Genomic DNA, 19,610 nt, shown 5'->3' with positions numbered 1-19,610 from the left:
CACTAAGATGCTGAACAAAATATTGGATACTGGCCCAATTTTTCACACATCTACTATTATATTTTTTGTGACGTAGCAGATGTTTTTTTTTCCAGAGCAACATATTGTTTTGATCATGTTACAGCGATAATCTAATGCAGTGTTAGGAGTATTGCCCAAGAGCTTACTCTTTTTGGAACCATCTTGGAAATGTTTAAATAAAAAAGAAATGTCAGGCAAACTTGAGAAAAGCCAGGATTTATGTTGATTGTCTGTCATTCACCTTATGTTCTTAGACATAATACAAAGCTGTCAGTGTTAATCCATTTGTTAATGCATGCACACAGTAGGGTAAGTCTGAGGCCTGCTTGGGTTTGGTCTCTATTGGGTTTGGGCTTTAACTTCATGCCTCCCTCTAATGTGTACAAGCTTGCTTCATCCCATTATCCATTCTGGTGTTTCAGTGTCAAGTCTCATCCCCTGCCCTCTGAAGCACCTTTGGAAAAGAATGTCCACAACCACCCTTGCTTTTACGGCTTCAAAACAACAATGGACACATGAAGCAAAGGGTCACACAAGGAGCTGGGTTTGAATCTAGCAGCTTTTCATTACTTTCTATTGGTGAAAAGTTGTTTTTTTAACTTAAGGGCCAAAAGGATGATGTGTCAGACAATGAAGGTAAATATACACTTATTTGCCCTAACATAACTGAGTAAACTAAGTTCTCGGTCCCGAAAAGACCAGCAGTCAGCCATTGAACCGCCTGCAGCAGTGAGGGTTTCAAAAGCTAGTGATGCTCAGCCCTGTGTTTCTTTTAGTTTGAAAACAAATGCAACCTGCTCTGCTTACTCTCCGCAGAAGCCAAGATTTATAGAGTCAGCTCCTTAAAAAGCAGGCTGGAGGAAAATGGAAGGGGGGTGGGGGGCTAAAGAAAGGGATGCTTTGCAGTTTTCCAATTTAAGTCACATCTCGTGAAATGTGCAAAACACAACAACAGAATTGGTCTCTTGTGGCCATTTTGCTTAGTCGCAGCAACAGCACACTGCAGTGCACTCACTGCACAGCCACATGGGCTTCGAAAGCAGGATAAGGAGGAAATCAGCAGTGTGAACTGATTGTTGGGCCAGACCAAAATAGCACGCCAGCCTTTCTGAGCTCCTTTAGAGGAGCATGCTGGAAAAAAAAAAAAAAAGGTTGGCCTTATGTCACAGAGGACAAAACAGAAACATAGGCACCAAAGACTTCAGCATTCTTATACGTCTATAAATTGGGTAGGGGTATGGCAGAATTGTCATGAGATTAAAATAATCACATGAAAAAAGAGACAGGGGAGGAGGGGAGGAGGCAAGCGAGGAAGGAAGGAAGGAAGGAAGAAAGGAAGAAAAATGAAGAAGAGATTGGATGGGTCAGATAAGGATAGATTGAAAGAGATAATTAGAGATGAAGAGAAAAAGAGACAGACAATTGTGCAAGCCATCTGTCTTTCTCTGAGGGCTGATTGACACCACTGAGCCAGACCCTGGACCCTAGAGTGCTTCTGAAGCTTCAGCAGCCCCGCTGGGGAACAGCCAATTCCCCACACAGCTCCTCCAGGCTACCTTTTGCTCCAGAGGGAAGTGAGGGCATCTATTTAGTAATCCTGCCTTTTGGAACTTCTTAAGGCACCACTGAGCTCAAATGAGCTAAGACTAAAGCTCCAGAATAAAGGAGCAGTACTATAAAAGCATAGTGAAGAAAGTAAATATAACCATCAGATATACAGAGCTATCGATCAAATTTGTTTGTTGTTAGTTGGTCTGGAATATGCAGGTCTCATTGTGGCTAGTATTTTCAAACCACTGACAATGGAATTCCAAGCTGCATTTCAGTTGGGATTTCACTTGCTCTTGCACAGTGACCACTCAGAACTACATAACACCTAGTGGCCACTCACAGAGCAAGAGGAGGGTGTGGCAAGTAGCAGCAGGTCTTTTAGTCAAGATACACTCGCCCTCGTCAACAGTGAGTAGACTTACACATGAAACGTAGTGACGAAGCTAGTGCCAGCCCTCATGTTGTCCCATTTGCCAGATTTTGAAAGAAGAAAAAACCCAAGTCTGCCCAGAATCATGTCTACATTAACATAAAACAGAGTTAGAGATACAGCAACTTCCAGGTTGCTTGTTGGGCTGATGCATGCATGTAGAGCTGGGTGATATGGCCAAAAATGTTATCACGATAAGCTTTTCTATATTGATTGATCTCAAGATCTCAAGTGCTTGTAACAATGGGAAACCCAGAACGTTTCACTTTCGCACGTTCATTAATTTATTGTACGTAATCGCTTATCCAGCCTGATCTATGGCATATTGATATAATACAACAAATTGATATACTTTTTTTGCCCAGCACCACAGTGCATCTTGTTAGGTGTGTTAGAAATCCAGCATTGAAGAGTCAGGAGACTGGAGTTTTGTATCCTGTGTATTATTTACATATACACAGGATCATGTACGAGTACAACTGGGTGATCACATTCTATTTTAGGATGATCTGAAGTTTGGAAACTGGAGGTTCAGAAGTTTCCTCACGTGCATGCAGAAAAGCACGGACACAGCTTGTTCAGCAGTTTGTCACCAGTTCAGTCTATAGACAGTTCATTCTGTACCCAATCCAGTGTGTTCTCAGTCCAGTCTGTGACTGTTGCCAGTGCGGTCTGTTCCCAAACCAGTCTATCACCAAATATTTTAGAAGGGCCTTATATACATTGGAGAAATGGGGGAAGGAAATAGGAGGAAGAAGAGGAGTTAGAGGTGGGGTAAGAGCATTAATAAGATGATCAAAGAAAGAAAGAGATAAGAAGAAGAAGGAAGGGGAGAAAGAGGTGTGAGAGGAGTGGTATCATGTAAGGGGGGGAATGATAGGTGGGAACGGGGGGATGGGATTGATGGGTATAACAAAAGGTCACAAAGCTGCAAAAAGACCATATAGTTTCTTTCAGGAGATTAGCCGGTCTCAGCCTCTAACACGCCAGTGAACATACACAAACGTTTCCAAGTCTGTTCTGTAAGAGTTAAAGATTAGCTCACTAACTAAACCCATTTCTATAGCTGGTCTACAAACTACAGCAGCATAAGGTACCTTCTGTGGTACCGAAGAAGAGTGTGGTACTATACAGAAGAAGAGTGGAAGAGCGATGGGTTAAAATGACAACTTCTACCAGCCTGTCCCCTCCGGGCCTCTGATTCAGTAGACTCCCTCCATCTCACTGTTTAACTGGTTAAGTGAAGTCACAGTGCATATAGGTGATGGCTTGAGAAGCTTCTGCCAGGGAACATTAGACTGGAAAGAACTCCCTCAGGATTTCACTGTTGCCATGGACTCCACGTTATTTTATTTTATTTTATTTTTTTCATTTCTTTCCCCTATGTGTCATTACTTGGAGTTTGCACACTTCTCAATAGCCAATGTCAAACAGTGCTGGATTGACTGGTCAAAAGTTGTTCAGACTGGCGTATAAACACATGGGTGCAAACGCAATCATACATAGCACACAGAGGAAGTCACCAATGGCAGATAATTGAAACACTGGGGAAAATGAACACACACAAAAACACACACGTACGCACACTTGCACTAAGGCACACTAAGAGCTATATAATGAGACTGCAATGCCCTGATGAGGAATGTTCACTGTTTCTGTTGTGAAAACCTTGTGCATATTTCATGGCTTCCCAAAGGCATTCTAAGAGCATGGCAGTGCCTTCTTGAATGGTACATGCAATCCCAGTGGGACTCCTAATCCCTCTGAAACCAACACACACACACACACACACACACACACACACACACACACACACACACACACACACACACACACACTCACAAAATCACATTCTGCCCAGTGATCTGTGTGCCCTGAGGCTGGTGGATGAAGCTACACAGTGACGCGGAATACGGCTCCTGGAATAGCGCTCCACTACATAAGTCCCTAATTACAGCCCAGGCTCTGCTGGGCATAAGCATGCGATAGTAGCACAAAGACCTTTTGCACGACATGAGTTACCTCTTTAACCCAAAAATATTAGTGTGCACTTAGCTCAACATATCCCCTGTATTACAACTTTCAAAACATTTTAATGAGGTACCAGAGTCTTCAACTTCTGTTTATGACCCAGTGTTTATGGTGAAATATGCAAATTACATAAACACTTAAATAACTGTCCTGTTTATTTTTCTTTTTTATACTTCAGTACTTTCCATATGTTTAAAAACCCAGCTCTGACCTTCAACTAAACCCATAAACCATCACCTTTGTTCAATATGCAATTATTCCCAGCCTCTATTTCCACTTACTGCTCTGCTGCTTACCTGCAACCCAAGCTTACCTGAAAAGCCCCACCCACACTTTGATGGGACTGGTGCCTTAAGTTTATGTAAGAAACTGTCTGAATCTGCCCATTTGCAACTGTTCTTGGTCCTATCACAATGCATCACACATTCACTCATACCTGTGAACACACTCACACAATACACTAAATATGTTTGTTTGTTTATAATAATTCAATTTCTTAATCAGCTAAACCTTGACTTCAAACTACTCTCTGCAAATCTCAAAGACCGAGAGGGTTTGCCCCTGTCGCTGAATCAGTTACATTTTCATTCATTCCTTCACAGGGCAACACAGACACACACTCACATTCACTCACACCTACGGACACTTTTGAGTCACCAATCCACCTACCAACGTGTGTTTTTGGACTGTGGGAGGAAACCGGAGCACCCGGAGGAAACCCACGCGGACACAGGGAGAACACACCAACTCCTCACAGACAGTCACCCGGAGCAGGAATCGAACCCACAACCTCCAGGTCCCTGGAGCTGTGTGACTGCGACACTAACTGCTGTGCCACCGTGCCGCCCACAGTTACATTTTAATTTATGTTTTTTAATAAAACTTTCATCCAAGTTCATATCACCATAAAATAAAACTGCCCACATCTGTGCTAATATATCTGTGCAAGGACCAGTGCCACCAATTAATTCACCACACACCACTGCACAAGCAAAACCTTTAATTTTTATTATTATTATTAAAACATTAGATCTTTGCTTTGATATACTTAATTATTGTGAATACTTATTTTCACTGTTGCTCATACTTGGGCTCATTTCACTTTGATTAAATGGGCAATCTTATACCACTTTCCATAAGTTATTACAGACAATAAAATGCCTGTTACATGCTGGTCAAAACACCAGACCCCTCAAAAAGATCAGACCCCAACACAGTTCTCAGGCTCATGCACCAAGCCCTGATCAGGTCATATATATATATATATATATATATATATATATATATATATATATATATATATATATATATATATATATATATATATATGTGTGTGTGTGTGTGTGTATATATGCTGTAAAAGCCACATTGGATCATTTCAGCTTCATGGTCATTTCTTGTGAATTTCATTAACATTTCCTAAGCACTCTATATCTAGGAAAGAGTAAGTGCTAGTAGAGGTCTTGTGATATAGAGGCTTTGAGATTTGGAAGTCAGTAATCTTAGGAGCTCCATTCTCAGAAGAATAATTCTGCTCCAGTCACATGACACACTCTCGAGGCACATACTGGATTCTAGGGATTTTGAGACTCAAAGTAAAGTCTTCTGTCTGAGAACACACAACTCATCCTGGAGTTTGCTGTGTCTTCGGCCAAGTGTGAGAGTGGCAGACAGTTTCTAATTCAACTGTATTTGAATGAGCTGGCAAACCATATATCTTTTCACAGGCACATCTGGCTTACAATGTTCCTGCTTTGATCACTCCCTCAGAGATCTCTGTGCAGTTGCTGTCCAAGAAAGATGTTACTGTAGAGAAGGCAAAAACATTCTTAACGTTCAATGAAAGTTAATGTAGAGATATTTCTTTGGCAGACATTTTTCCACAAACTAATGCTGTTGTTGAAATAAACTGAAATTTATTTTTGGACAGTCACAATATTCCAGATTTATAGTTAGAGGGATAGTTAGAGGTATATGGGGTATGCTTCTGCACCGTGGTCCATGAAATAACGAATGTACTGTATATTATGATGGATTTGCACAATAAGAGATAGCTGTATAAATGTCAGAGGAGGGTATATACATCTATAGTATATCTTTAATGAATGTAGTATTATAATTACAATCATTACCTTAATAGTATCCATTTGTATAAACATAGAGTATAAAAACAAACTACATAGGCCTAAAGTTTTCTGGGGAAACAACATATATAAAATTAAATTTGTAAATTATTATTAACAAAAATTATTATATAGAAATTAGATTAATATTCTACATTGCTGATCATTACATGAATGAATAAATGTTCCTCACTAGTCATCACCAAATGTGATGCAAACTGAATATGCTTGAAGATCATGACACTGAAAATGGTGTCACTAGATGGTGTCATTTAAAGAAAGAGTGTGTGACATTTGCTCACACTGCAAGAAAAATGCCCAAAATGTGACATGTCAAAAACTGTACTGTCCATCCGTTCAGCTGGAGCTCGGTGGGCAACTAATCGGCCATCACTTCCTTTCACTTACTTTCACACCGCATGAAAAATGACTGATCATGAAGTGAGAATTTAATCAGATTCTAAATTTAATCTGCACAATAAAATCAGGCTTGAAAGCAAGCTAAAAATCTTACATTGTGTGTCTGGCTTTAACCCTTATCTACCTGATAATGCCGCAGATGTGGTTTTGCCCCAGATACACTGCTTTAACTGTGCCATCCTAGAGCAACTCTAACAGACAAGTCTCAAAAGTGACATTAACTACCAGCCTACGTCTTAGACTCAGCATGTGTGCGTGCGTGTGTGTGTGCGTTTATTGAAAATACTCCATGAGCCAAGATCCCTGTCAAAGGACAAGCACTTTAACTTAGCAGAGCCACAAACTGATAAGGAAAACAGCCATCGGTCACACACACAGAGAGAGAGAGAGAGAGAGAGAGAGAGAGAGAGGGAGGAAGAAAGAAAATAGTGAGATCTGACAGTGCCCATCAATCACAGACACGGGAGAAGAAGTTCTCCAGCACTCGTTTCTGAGTTGCCGGGAGAAAGAGCACTCTCAAACACAAAGTGACAGCTCGTCTGTCTCGTGATTTGGCTCTGCGCTTTTCTCCGAAGCAGAACTGCAGCTCACAGGGCTACAAATCAGCTCAGAAACAGAGCCTGTAATTGACCTTGTAATGGCCCTTTCACACTGTATCTCTTTTTAAAGTGAAGCATTATAATTATCTAGGCAGATATGGATTCCTTGCTTGGGCAAGCACATAATATTGCAACAGTAATGGTCCTTGGGCAATACTCCTAAAGCTGCATTGGCCTACCACTGTAACAGGATTAACAATCTAAAACCCTATACGGAAGGGATTCATTTTACCTGTGGATGTGGGGGTAGAGTAACCAAAGAGAAACTAGTAAAGCCTAGTTTAGCCGGACCATCATTAGCCATATAGCCATTCTGACAGGGGGGTTTCTGGCATTTATTTTTTTTAATCAGGAAAGCATAATACACACCCTTGTCATTGGAAGTTTTTGTGCTTCATATCAATGTTTTTGTTTACAATAATAACAAACTATAAAAATAGTTTATATTGTCAGTTGCTGACAGTTTGTGTATGATCATGGAAAGCCTGTTATTTTCTGTTCATACAAAGCTACAAAACTGAAGCACCGTGTGGAGACAACATTTAAGCAACTCGTTTACCAGAAACCAACAAGATAACATTTAAGTTTTTGAACATTTCTAAAACCAATCAAAATATTTTATCAACCAAGTAATCTACACTTGATAAAGAACAGGGAATCACCAGAACTAGATATTTATTACTGACTTACATTTCTGTAAAGGTGTGACAGATAAAACGATGCAGTAAATAATTCACAGCCTCGTTTATTTTGAGTAACACCTCGCTCTGGTGTTTTGGCTTTAATAATCCAGAGATTTTGTCCGTTTTCGTGTGAAATTAAACAAAAACTATGCAGATGTAATTTACTCGTCAGAAAGTCAGTAACGGTGAGATGTGTCCGTGTATTTATGCCGTTATTGGGACAGACAAGATGACTTTCTCTTTGTTAAATATATAGTAGAAAACAAAAGGCTGTGTCACAGTAACATTCTCCAGACATAAAGAAGAGACTGTGATAAATATTATCTCAACAACGTTCAACACATTTCTGTTCGAGGCTCCAATACAACACTGAGCTGCCCACCGCGGTGGATGGTGGAGCTACAGCGCTAAAGCGGCGCGATCGTGTCCCAATTCAGCTCTCAACTCTCTGAGCGCGTATATTTTAGGTCTCAAAAAGAGTACTTGTCCAGGGAAAAGAGGACCTCTAGTCACTGCCGAATGGTTCTGAATCGAATTCATGAACAGGAATGTGAAATTTGGCTGAACTAACAACAAACGGCGTAGTGACGCCACCTTAAGTTCTCACTGTGAAATACGGCTGAATTAACGGTTCCTACTCGCGCATGTGCGTTTCAACATTTGGTCTGAAGTCAGTCAGTCAGCTCATTTGCCTTTTCTAAGCCGCCCGGAAGGCGGTTATTACCTGTAGTTTTAATCCGGTCCGAATAGACCATCTCAGCCATTTTTCCAGAGTGCACACTCTCATTTCAGGAAAGATTCCTGAGCGTTTTACATACTGTAAAATGAGCATTAAAAATGACCCAGGTTATACTCATCCTGTCCGAATTGAAATGTTGGGTAATATTGTGTCATATCCGAGTTTTTTGTTGGGTTTCCAATGAAGGAACTGGGGGAGGTGTTTAGTGATAAAATAAATAAACGCTCAGCTGCTGAATGATGCACCACGCTCAAATCCTGTAGGTATGTTTTGTCCGCACTAATAGCCTCCATACCTGTTATGAACATGTGTCATTACCGTCAAACGGTTTATAATATCAGTTATAATACAGCTCCAGGGACTTGGAGGTTGTGGGTTCAAGTCCCGCTCTGGGTGACTGTCTGTGAGGAGTTGGTGTGTTCTGCCCGTGTCCCCCTGGGTTTCCTCTGGGTGCTCTGGTTTCCTCCCACAGTCCAAAAACACAGGTTGGTAGGTGGACTGGCGACTCAAATGTATCCATAGGTGAAAATGTCTGAGTGTGTGTCGCCCTGTGAAGGACTGGCGCCCCCTCCAGGGTGTGTTCCTGCCTTGCGCCCAGTGATTCCGAGTAGGCTCTGGACCCACCACGACCCTGTATAGGATAAGCGGTTTCAGACAATGAATATTGGTTATAATAACTGTGAGAAGGATTAGTATCTGGTTATCGCCGGTTATCTGTTATGAAGGACTAGAAGATAAAGTCATTGAGGGCTGTATGTTTTTGGTGGGAGGGCTGATTTCAGAAGAGTTGTGACAGTAAAACCTCCAGTAGCTCTCCTGTGTATGAATCAAATTTTGTGACGACAGTGTGTGAATCGAGTAGCCCCTCCCATCTCTATTATTTTCACAGAGATTTCTTATCCTGTGCGAATCCAAGTCTTTTGGAAATATTACATTACCCCAGCTCCATAATCTCGTCCGAATAGGGCTTAAATTGCTGTAGAAACAGTCACCGTCAATGCCATAAATGGGAATATAATGTAAATGGACTGAATGATAGTTTGAGAAAGTATTATGAGCAAGTATGACTTTAACTCAGCTGAAGAGATTAACAGCCTGACAAATGTAACAAGACTATGGGAGTAAGAGTAAACTGGCAGTGACCAGCAGTTTTAGAAGCATAACAGACTTAAGAATATAAGTTACTACTATATGTTACTCTAGGTATGGAAGGAAAACTACTTAATAATCTCCTAAATCTTTGAGGAAATATTGGATGAGCCGGAGTCCACAATACTCATATAGTGTAAAGAACATAGTCAAGTTACCCAGAGTTTCCTACGGTTCTCAGAGAATTCTTGATTAAGACACGGGAGACTCCTTCCTTTTCATTAAATGAGTGAAGGTAACACTCACTGAACTTTTTTCCCCCAAGCCTTTTTATCAGATCAGCAAAGGATGGGACTTACCTTTAGTAGTCTCATCCTCGATGGGCTGTTTGAAGACAGTTATATCCTTGAAGGTGCAGAGGAACAGAACCACTTTATCATTCTCGTTCCTGATTGGGGCCACCTGCATGTACAGCCACACTGGGGTCCCTGATGGGGCCAAGGAGAAAGGGAAGGAAAGGGGAGATGGAGGGCCGAGATGATATTAATGGTTGTGAAAGAGCGGGAAGAGAAGGAGGGTAAAAGGATTGGAAAGGTGAAATTAGAGACATTAGAGGAATGAAAAAGGGTTGCGGTTTAGATAGAGATTAAAGACCATGAGAATGGCAGGAAAACTTAAAGATAACTTTAGTTGCTGCTTCGTTACTAGCGCCTAAAGCGTTCATTAAGCCCAGGATTATCCAGACAGGCTTATCTTATAGAAGTGATTTAGGACAATTTAAGGGACTACACATGTGAACGGAAAGCGTGAAATAAGGACCTTAGGCCCTAAAAGCTACGTTACATAAGTTATACAATATTCCTTATCAAATAGAATGTGTAGAAGAAAACGCTGTTGGAAACGCAGTATATATATTAATTCTCAGAGCAGCTCATTCTGATTTGAGGAGTGTGAAGTCTAACAGGAGAAAGTCAAACTTGTGGATAACTGAATGACTGAAGGTAATCTTGAGTGCATATTTAAAGGGGCATTCCAGCCTAAACCTGCACTTTAATATTATTCATTATATTATACAATGCTGTGTGGAAAGGTCTTGTTATCCCTAAGCCTCATCAGTTAAACAGACTATGTTATTATACTGTGTTCATGTTTTTACTCATCAGTGTTCTCTTCTACAATACACAGAATAAATTAAGCATGTAGATCCTTAAATTACAGGGAATTCCTGCAGTGTCAGACAATCCCTAAGCCTCATACATCTGCTTACTTGGTGTATGTATTTGCTTATATTAGCCTTTAGTGGATGTAAGCAAATATATACACCAAGCAAGCATTACTCACTGAACAAAGTTATGAGAAAACAAAATCTCTATACTGAGGTATCTGAAATTAATTAATGTACTGTATCTACAAATCCCATTTCCAGAAAAGCTGGAATTCTTTGAAAAATGTAAATAAAAACAGTGAAATTCATTTTTAAAACGTGCGATTCATTTAAATCTTGTATATTGTCACTGTCCAAGGAAAAACATATATCATACATTTTTGTAAGTTTCTAATTTAATACACCATTTGCAAAAGCAGTTGTCCTTCACACTATGTGAAAATAGTTAAATGAATGAACAAACAGAAATGCTTTATAATTACTTGGAATAAAAAAAATTTACACAGACTTCCATTTAAATTTGAGAAGGTGTTTTCCTTCTCCTGTAAAGTTACTATTTTTGGAGACACATACTTTTTATTGGGCAGCGACCATATTTAACCAAAGGGGGAATAAAACATTGTCAATTATATATTTTTTTAATAAACTTGCTCATTTTTAATTTAATGTCTGCAACATGTGACAAGAAATTTTGGGACAAGGAACAAAAGGCTGGTATAACTGGTCAGTGACCTGACAGATTTTAAAAATAGCCCTCAGTAAAGCTGAGTCTTTCAGAAATACAGACACGGAGGGGTTTGCCACTCTGTGAAAGACTATGCAAAAATTTAAGGATAGTACAACAATTAAAGAATAATGTTTCTCAGTTAAAGATCCAAGCTACTGTACAGCTGAAATCCTATAACAAGTAAGAATGAATAAACTACAGCAAATGGTCTCCTCAGTTCCCAAACATTTACAGTGCTGTAAAAATAAAGAGAACCTGTCATTTGGAATGTGTGGCTGGAATCAATTTCAAAATAAATTTAAAAAAAAAACTAATAATTTCAACATGTAAAATTTTGTTTTTGTAATATTTTTTATTAATAGAGTTTATATGATATGCATGTTGTCGCATTTTGTATTTATTTATATTTTAGTTTTTTGTATTTATTTATATTTTGTATTTATTTATATTATGCTACTTACTAATTTCCTCTGAAGTGATGAGCTGTTGCAGTTATACGACTGAAAATTTTTCCTTTTAATATATTTGTTTAAAAAAATGGCTTTTTTGCCAATGTTCAATATTTGCCTTGATACTTAAGATAAATGGGATTTTGTTTAATATCTGTTTCTTCTAATATCAGTACTTTTCACTTACATCTATGTACGCTGACAAACTTGAATTGAGCCCAGAACCTTTAGCCTTGGCTCCAAATTTTCCACAGTTAATGTAATGGATCTGACTCAGAATTTTTTGATGTGAATGAGGAGCTTAAACACTGCTAAAGCAAATAAGCACTTTTTAAATAAGGCCTCTTAAGGATGGCAGAAAAGCTCCTGTGCATTCTTTGTCTTGGTGCAGACACGGCAGTCCTGGCTAAGAGCCTTAAACACACAATGATTGCATACGCCATGGCTTGTAATACTTACTGTTCTTCTTATAGAGCAGCACTTCAAAGCAATTGGACTCATAGTTATCAAAGGTCTGTCTGACTTTCTCTATTGTCTTCTTGTCTGTCAGTTCTCCGTACATGAAACTGCCGAGGGGAAAAAGAGAAAGCAGAAAGAATGGGAGTGAGGAGGGATGGAGGAGAGGCAGATGGGAAATGGGAGAAGGAACAGAGAGAGAGAGAGAGAGAGAGAGAGAGAGAGAGAGAGAGAGAGAGAGAGAGAGAGGGAGAGTTAGGTAAATGCACACACCTGTGTGGCACAAACATCCGCTCAACAAACTTCTTATCTGTCAGTGTCAATTAATTGTGCGAGTGTGTGCATGTGCGTGTGTGTATTGGGTGGGCTGAGTGATGATGGTGGCTGTCACATCCTGCTGTTGCACTGTTTGTCTTCAGCATGGAAGAGGCTGAGTAAACACACACACACACACACACACACACACTCACACACACAGCTTGACCAGGCAAGGAAAACCGATCTCGCTCTTATTGCTCCTAATGCCACTTAATGGGCCTGCTTTCCGGACACAGATTAAATCTAGGCTTGGACTAAATTAAATGGCCAAAGGGGATTCTCTATTCGAGTCCTTTTTGAAAAGCCAAGACTAGGCTTAATCTGCTCCTGAAAATCAACACATACGTTCATCATTCTCGACATTGCGGCAGTGACACTGACATTGTAGTGGTGTGTTAGTATGTGTTGTGCTGTTACGAGAGAATCAGTCACAGCAGTGCTGCTGGAGTTTTTAAACACTATGTCCCCTCTTGTTATACACACCTACATCGTTGACCCACCTTGTAGGTGTAAAGTCAGAGACAGTAGTTCATCTGTTGCTGAACAGTTTATGTTGGTTGTCCTCTAGTTCTTCATGAGTGGACCCTGACAGCTGGCTATTTTTGGTTAGAGGACTATTCTCAGTCCAGCACTGACATTGAGGGCTTTAAAATTCCAGCATCACTGCTGTGTCTGATCCACTCTTAACCAGCACAACACACGCTATCAAAGCACAATAATGTCAGTGTCACTGCCACTCTGAGAATGATACACCACCAAAATCATTCCTGCTCTCTGGGGGACTGTGGAGGTCTTGACAAGAGGACTATAGTCTGTAACTGTAGAACTACAAAGTGCTCCTGTAGGGTCAGTGAAGCTGAGTGCATGGACAATTCCTGCTAGTTTGTTACTGCATTAGAGGGTGAAATGATAGAGACAAAATAAAGCTGAATGAACCATATTTATGAATGGTTTTGCGGTGTTTGAGTGCAACTGGTTCCATTTTCAAATATGAAAAATTGCAGTTTGCCTACATTGTGTACTTCTCATTCTTTCAGATTAATTGCTTCTGTCTGCGAGTTTTAAATCTTATTTCCTTACATGCAAACTTGGGCAGTGCTGTTGCACGTCTAAGAATCTAATCTGTACGATCCAGAAAAAAAAGTGTGTGTGCTTGGCTTCAATCTAACTCCAGTGAAAATGGGGTTTAGGGCAGGTGGCTAATACAGCCATTTAAGGATGTTTCTTGGACCCTGAAAAAGTTCTGTTGCTAATGGGCTTTGAGCCATTGTCTTGCTGTAAGGTATCTTCACAGAGCTTTGGAAGCATGTGGTCGGATTTGAGCAGTTAAGATGCTTACACTTCAGAATTCACTCTTGCTGCTGCTGCTGTCAGCAGTCCCATCTTTAATAAAGATAAATGAGCCCGTTTCACTGGCAGCCACACAGACCCATGCCACCATGTTTCACAGATGAGGTGCTATGCTTTGGATCATGAGCAGTTTTTTTTCTCTCCTCATCTTCTGCATTCCATCATTCTGCCACATGTTAATGTTTGACTCATCTTTCCACAAAACTTTCTCCATAAACTTTGCAGGATTTTTATGTCCAAACTATAATCTGGTCTGTATGTTCTTCAGTTCTGCGTCTTCATATATTCATTGACCGACCTGAAGTTTTAAACCTTCAAATTAAATTTGAAATACTGTCAAAAGGGATTTCCACTAACTTCTAAAAATTTCAATATGATCAAATGGCTGAAATGTACACCAAATTATTTAGAGTGTTTTAATGTGCAATAATCCATTCTAGAGAAATGGATGATTCCGTGTGAATTGTGGTGAAAATATATATTTAAATATTTTTAAAATCCTCATTGTGTGGAGGAGCATGCAGGGTGCTATGAGACAAAATAGTATTCAAATAACTAATTTACCACAGATTTACCAAGTTACCAATACTAATACAACATTAAAAATTGGTTGTAGACCTAGAAATCTAATTATTTATATCACCACTGTAAATAAATCATTATACCACAGTTAGTTCTGATCCTGCAACGTGATTGGCTGAGAGACGTTTCCAGGAGCGCCAATATTACACGATAATGGCACTCTGACCGAAGCTCTTCAGGTGTCACTCCGCAAAATACATGTAACCTAGCAACGATGCCAAAGCTTACAAGAAACTGTGCCATGGCTTTTTCACCCAATGGGGAATTGGTTAATTTTTTCGCTCCCGCACCTTAAAGTACCCTAAAGGAAATAGATATAAATCAGGTAAATAAAAAAGTAAAACTGTTTCTGTGATTGTGTTTAATTTGAGTCGAGTTCACCAGCTCAGCAGCACAGCTCTGGAGCAATACTCTAAAATACTCATTTTTACCTTAAACAAAGAAAACTTGGCATTGTTTAGTGTGTTATATATCACTACAATCTAAATCCACTGTAAACAATGGTTAAACCATGACATTTTATTGATTTTATCTTTGTTTCTGTCGTGTTTTAGACAGGTTTAACATCACACAAGTTAAATCCAGAGTACATTGAAAAGAGCAAAATGAATGTGTGACGGAATGGAATTTTCATGGTTTTCTTTATCTTAAAACCTAATAATAATTGGCGATAACAAACTGTGGTATAATCGCAATTTGTGCTATAACATGAGATATTGGCAGTGGTGTACTGATTTTCCCGACCGCAGCACACCAGTGCCAATATCTCACGTTACAGCACTCCCTCTCGTGTATTATTGCGTAAGTATATTTCTCTACACATCACCATTACACATTAACACCCTCATTGATTCAAACTTTGCATTATACAGAAATTGCAAAGAAATCTGTGGAATTTCCCCTAAAAACACAATTAAACGTGTAAAATTGCCTTGTTTCATTGTCCACTTTCTGATGTATTGCATGTGTGCGTTTGGATTCTATGGTCACACAGTTGCTGTAAACAAATTCACATCACTAAAAACTAAACAGCAACTCTTCATCTTGGCCGTGAGTTGGCTCTTTCTCAAAGTTCTCCAAGTGGTTTTATATAAACGGGGAATCAGAAAGTTGCCGTCCCCATGGCAACAGTCACTGCTCTTTGACTGGGTGTAGAGGGACATTTAAGACCGAGGATAAACCTGGAGACAGGTGGCTTTGGCTCTTGGAGAATGGGAGACAGTTATTTTGGTCCAGATCTCTCTCAGTATCACTCTTGATCTAGACTTCAATACATAATGCACATATGTTTATACCTGTATATGAGACTGTTTACAATGCACAGCCACTTTATCTATACTTTATTCTACTCTCGCTGCTGTACAGCCAATATATTGTAATGTATATATTCTCAGATAACTTGGCTAATTTACATTCAGTGGATGTAACTTGGTCATACTGGCCCTGTTTACAGAGCACTGTTACTTATCTACATTTCAATCTATCCTTACAGCTTCAATGTACTGACATGAACCTACTCTCAGTTAATTGGTCATTGTACCTTTTAGTAGATGTATCTTGGTCATTGATTACTCAGTGGTGGCCTCTATACATCTCTACACAGCCACATGCAATATTTTACATGATCTATTGAACATCATTTCTTATTTTAAATCTTATTTTTATTATAGCTCCATTATATTTATGCAACTTGTGTCAAATGCAAGCTGAGATTCATTTTGTATTTTTTGTTTTGATTGCAGTCCATTTTATTGTAGCTAATTTATTCATTTACCTTCTACATAGTTTAGACATCTGTAATTTTGTTAGGTAATTTTGCTTTTGTCTTTTCCCTTCTGTGCTGCTGTTACACAATCTATCTATCTATCTCTCTCTGGTATTATGATTACTGTCTTGTAGATGAGCTTTTGCAGAAATAAACTGCTACGCTTGCTCCAACAATGTATGCACAGGAAGAGCTCTTTCAGCTTCCCTTCTCTAGAAGTTTGCACTTGTTTTAATACTTTCTTTATCACTTTGGGCTGCATAAAGGTATAATGACTTCTTGGAGAGCCTGCCGAGCTGGAGCTGGTGGGCGCTTTGCAGGATACAGTATCAAATCTTCGGCTCTTTATTGCTTTAGTTGACGAGGCATTGCGTAAGCTCTGTCTCTAAAAAGCTCTCCGCACCCACAGCTGCTTAGAATAGCTAGGGCTTTCAGTGGGAGGGGTCTGGGTTCCCACCCTGGCTGACTGAGTGTGTGCTGGCCCTATCGGGCGATAACAAGGCACTCGGAGATGGCCCAGAGCAAACAGCAGGACAGTTAGCATGTAAGCAGCAAGTGGAAATTTAAAACATAAAATCAGCAGAGCTCCAACCACCTCAAGAGTGAACAGTAGCCTGGGTCAATTTAAAACCAGCACCACCACCCACAGAGGCCAGGGAAGAGTGTGTGGCATTTCCACCTCCTACACTGTGAAGAAGAGTGTTAATTAGCGCTCTACCTGACTCACCGCTGACCGGTAGAATCAGCAAGTCAAGGCACAGTGACACTGGTCACTTTTAATTTAGACACAGCAGAAGAGACTGACTAATAGACTATGAACATCCCCCTCTTCCCTGAGCTCAAAGTCAAACCCTGCATTGCAGCATTTTCCCTACTAAAAGTTCTTCATCAATTACAGCATCCAAAAAGCTCAGTGCTTTTTACCAGCACCAGCATCTGCATCACTAGTTCCCCTGCAATATAGCCAGCTCTCTTGATGCATTAAGAGAATGTACCTCAAATGCAAGGCAGGCATCTTCCTCAAGTCCAATAAAAACAGAGTTCTGACAGGACGCGGCATACCTCTTTCTTCTCATAATGTGTGCATGAGTCACACAATTCCACTGTCACACAATAAATGAATTACTTTAGCAACTGTATTTTAGAGTATTTTCCCACGTGGTTCATTTCCTCGTTTGAAGTGGTCTGTGTTTGCGATGCACGTTTTTTTAAAGTAACACCCAACATTCCCTATAATACACTGGTGAAATAGCTAATAATTAAAAAAAACTACTAAAACACTAATTAAAGTTTTCTGAGACTTCTGCCATGTGGGTCAAATGTAGCACAAATTACTGCAGTTTCTGAGCTGCTCGTACAAGCTCAGCACACACTAACCCACAAGCACATCATCAGTGCCACTGCAGCGCTAAGTATGATCCACCCCTTAATAATACCTGCTCTGTGATGATCCTGTGGAGATCCTGGCCATTGAACAACATCCCAAGAAGGGACTAATAAAGTATGCGGACTACATTCTGGACTACATTCTGCAATTGTAGACCTAAAAGTGCACCTATATTGTCAGTTGAGTTGATAAAATTGATAATGAACATAGAAACAAGTAGGTCATATTAATATTTTGGCTGATTCATACTTAGAAAAAAGACTTAAAGTGACAGGGCTGCTTTCAGAAAATGTGCAAGGCAATAGATGAACAGAGAGTAGAAGGAGCACTCACCTGCACGTACTGCTCTTCTGCATGACCTCAGCCCTGTGGTAACCAGACAGCTTACAGAATCCGTCATTACTGTACACTATAGGCCATTCCACTATCTGGGCATTACCCAAGAGGAAACTGGTCTCTGCAAATCAAACACCACAAAAAAAGGCATTTAAAATACAATACAGATCCACTGGAGCAGTTTAATGATGCACATTTGGCCACAAAGAGGTTGAGCAGAATGCTGTTCCATATTCACATACTTGCAGCACATTGAGTACCTGGCAAATGAATAGAGCTATTCATTCATTCATTCATTATCTGTAACCACTTATCCAGTTCAGGGTCGTGGTGGGTCCAGAGCCTACCTGGAAATTATGGGCGCAAGGAGGGAATACACCTTGGAGGGGGCACTTGTCCTTCACAGGGCAACCATGCATGAACAAATAGACAACTAAGACTATCTCCATCAGATGTAAAGGACTACAGTTTTCATCTTTGCAAGTCATGCTTAAAAAATTCACAAGCGTAAAATTGAGAGTTCGTACATGCGGCCTCATTTATGTAAGGTGGAATGGAAAATCGAGAGTAATAAAAGACAGTGTCAACTTCAATAGTTATTACACAAAACGTTCATTTAGACCTTCTTTATGTTAAACTACTCATTAACTTTACTGAACTTTAATAGAGTTTCCGTTCACACTATCGCAGCAGTAAGTGTTCCCCGTTATGTCTAAAAGCTTTAATCCCTTCTACATTAAATAAATATGGAACAGACCATCGACTTGTGAGCGGAACGTCTGTGGCTGAGTTTACCTCCGTTAATTGATAGGACAACAACGCGGAACCAAGCAGCTATCTGATTGGACAAATAAAACTCGCTCTCTGGTTGGACCAGTCCTAGCTATCCTATTGGTTAATCCGTTTATCTCAAACAAGGGTCATAGGTTTACAACAAAATTTTGTTTTTGCATTTTAAAAATTTCATATATAAAACATTACCAGATGTGTTTTTTTATAATTGTGTAGTATATTCCCCAAAAATTTACAAAATATTTGCTTCCTTTTATTCCATATTGCTGAGGCTTTTGTGCAATTTTCTACATCTCGTTTTATTTCATCAAAAGTAAACCACAAATAAATAAATGGGTAGTCTGAAGTGCACTTCACAGAACTGAGCAATTCCAACTTTTCAGCTAATAATCAAGAGATGCTCATTAATGAGAGATCTAAATTCATCAGTTTGGCAACATAACAAAGCCTTGGAGCAACAGACGGAAGCAGCTCCATACAGTCTGGATGAGGCTGAGATAATGCTGCACAGGCTCCTTCACCGTGGGTTTAGAAGAGGTACCAAGAAACGCTGAGCTCAGCCCAGAAACTGCTGCCTCCTCAAACAGGTACAAAAAT

The 19,610-nt window shown here is 39.8% G+C and overlaps 1 protein-coding gene across 2 annotated transcripts in view; it reads right to left on the bottom strand.

Moving 5' to 3' along the window:
• Positions 1 to 19,610, bottom strand: part of kcnh5a (potassium voltage-gated channel, subfamily H (eag-related), member 5a) — a 134,075-nt gene that overhangs the window by 99,433 nt on the left and 15,032 nt on the right. For both annotated transcript variants that reach the window (XM_066677125.1, XM_066677126.1), the window contains exons 2-4: positions 18,219 to 18,342; positions 12,487 to 12,593; positions 10,046 to 10,174 (exon numbers count right to left, since the gene is read on the bottom strand). In XM_066677125.1, coding sequence (XP_066533222.1) covers positions 10,046 to 10,174; positions 12,487 to 12,593; positions 18,219 to 18,342 — 360 coding nt within the window. The remainder of the gene's footprint in view (positions 1 to 10,045; positions 10,175 to 12,486; positions 12,594 to 18,218; positions 18,343 to 19,610) is intronic.

Source organism: Hoplias malabaricus, chromosome 7 (genome assembly GCF_029633855.1).
Source record: "Hoplias malabaricus isolate fHopMal1 chromosome 7, fHopMal1.hap1, whole genome shotgun sequence".
NCBI lineage: Eukaryota > Metazoa > Chordata > Actinopteri > Characiformes > Erythrinidae > Hoplias > Hoplias malabaricus.
The sequence above is the reverse complement of the archived record's forward strand: the minus strand, read 5'-3'. Positions and strand labels throughout refer to the sequence as shown.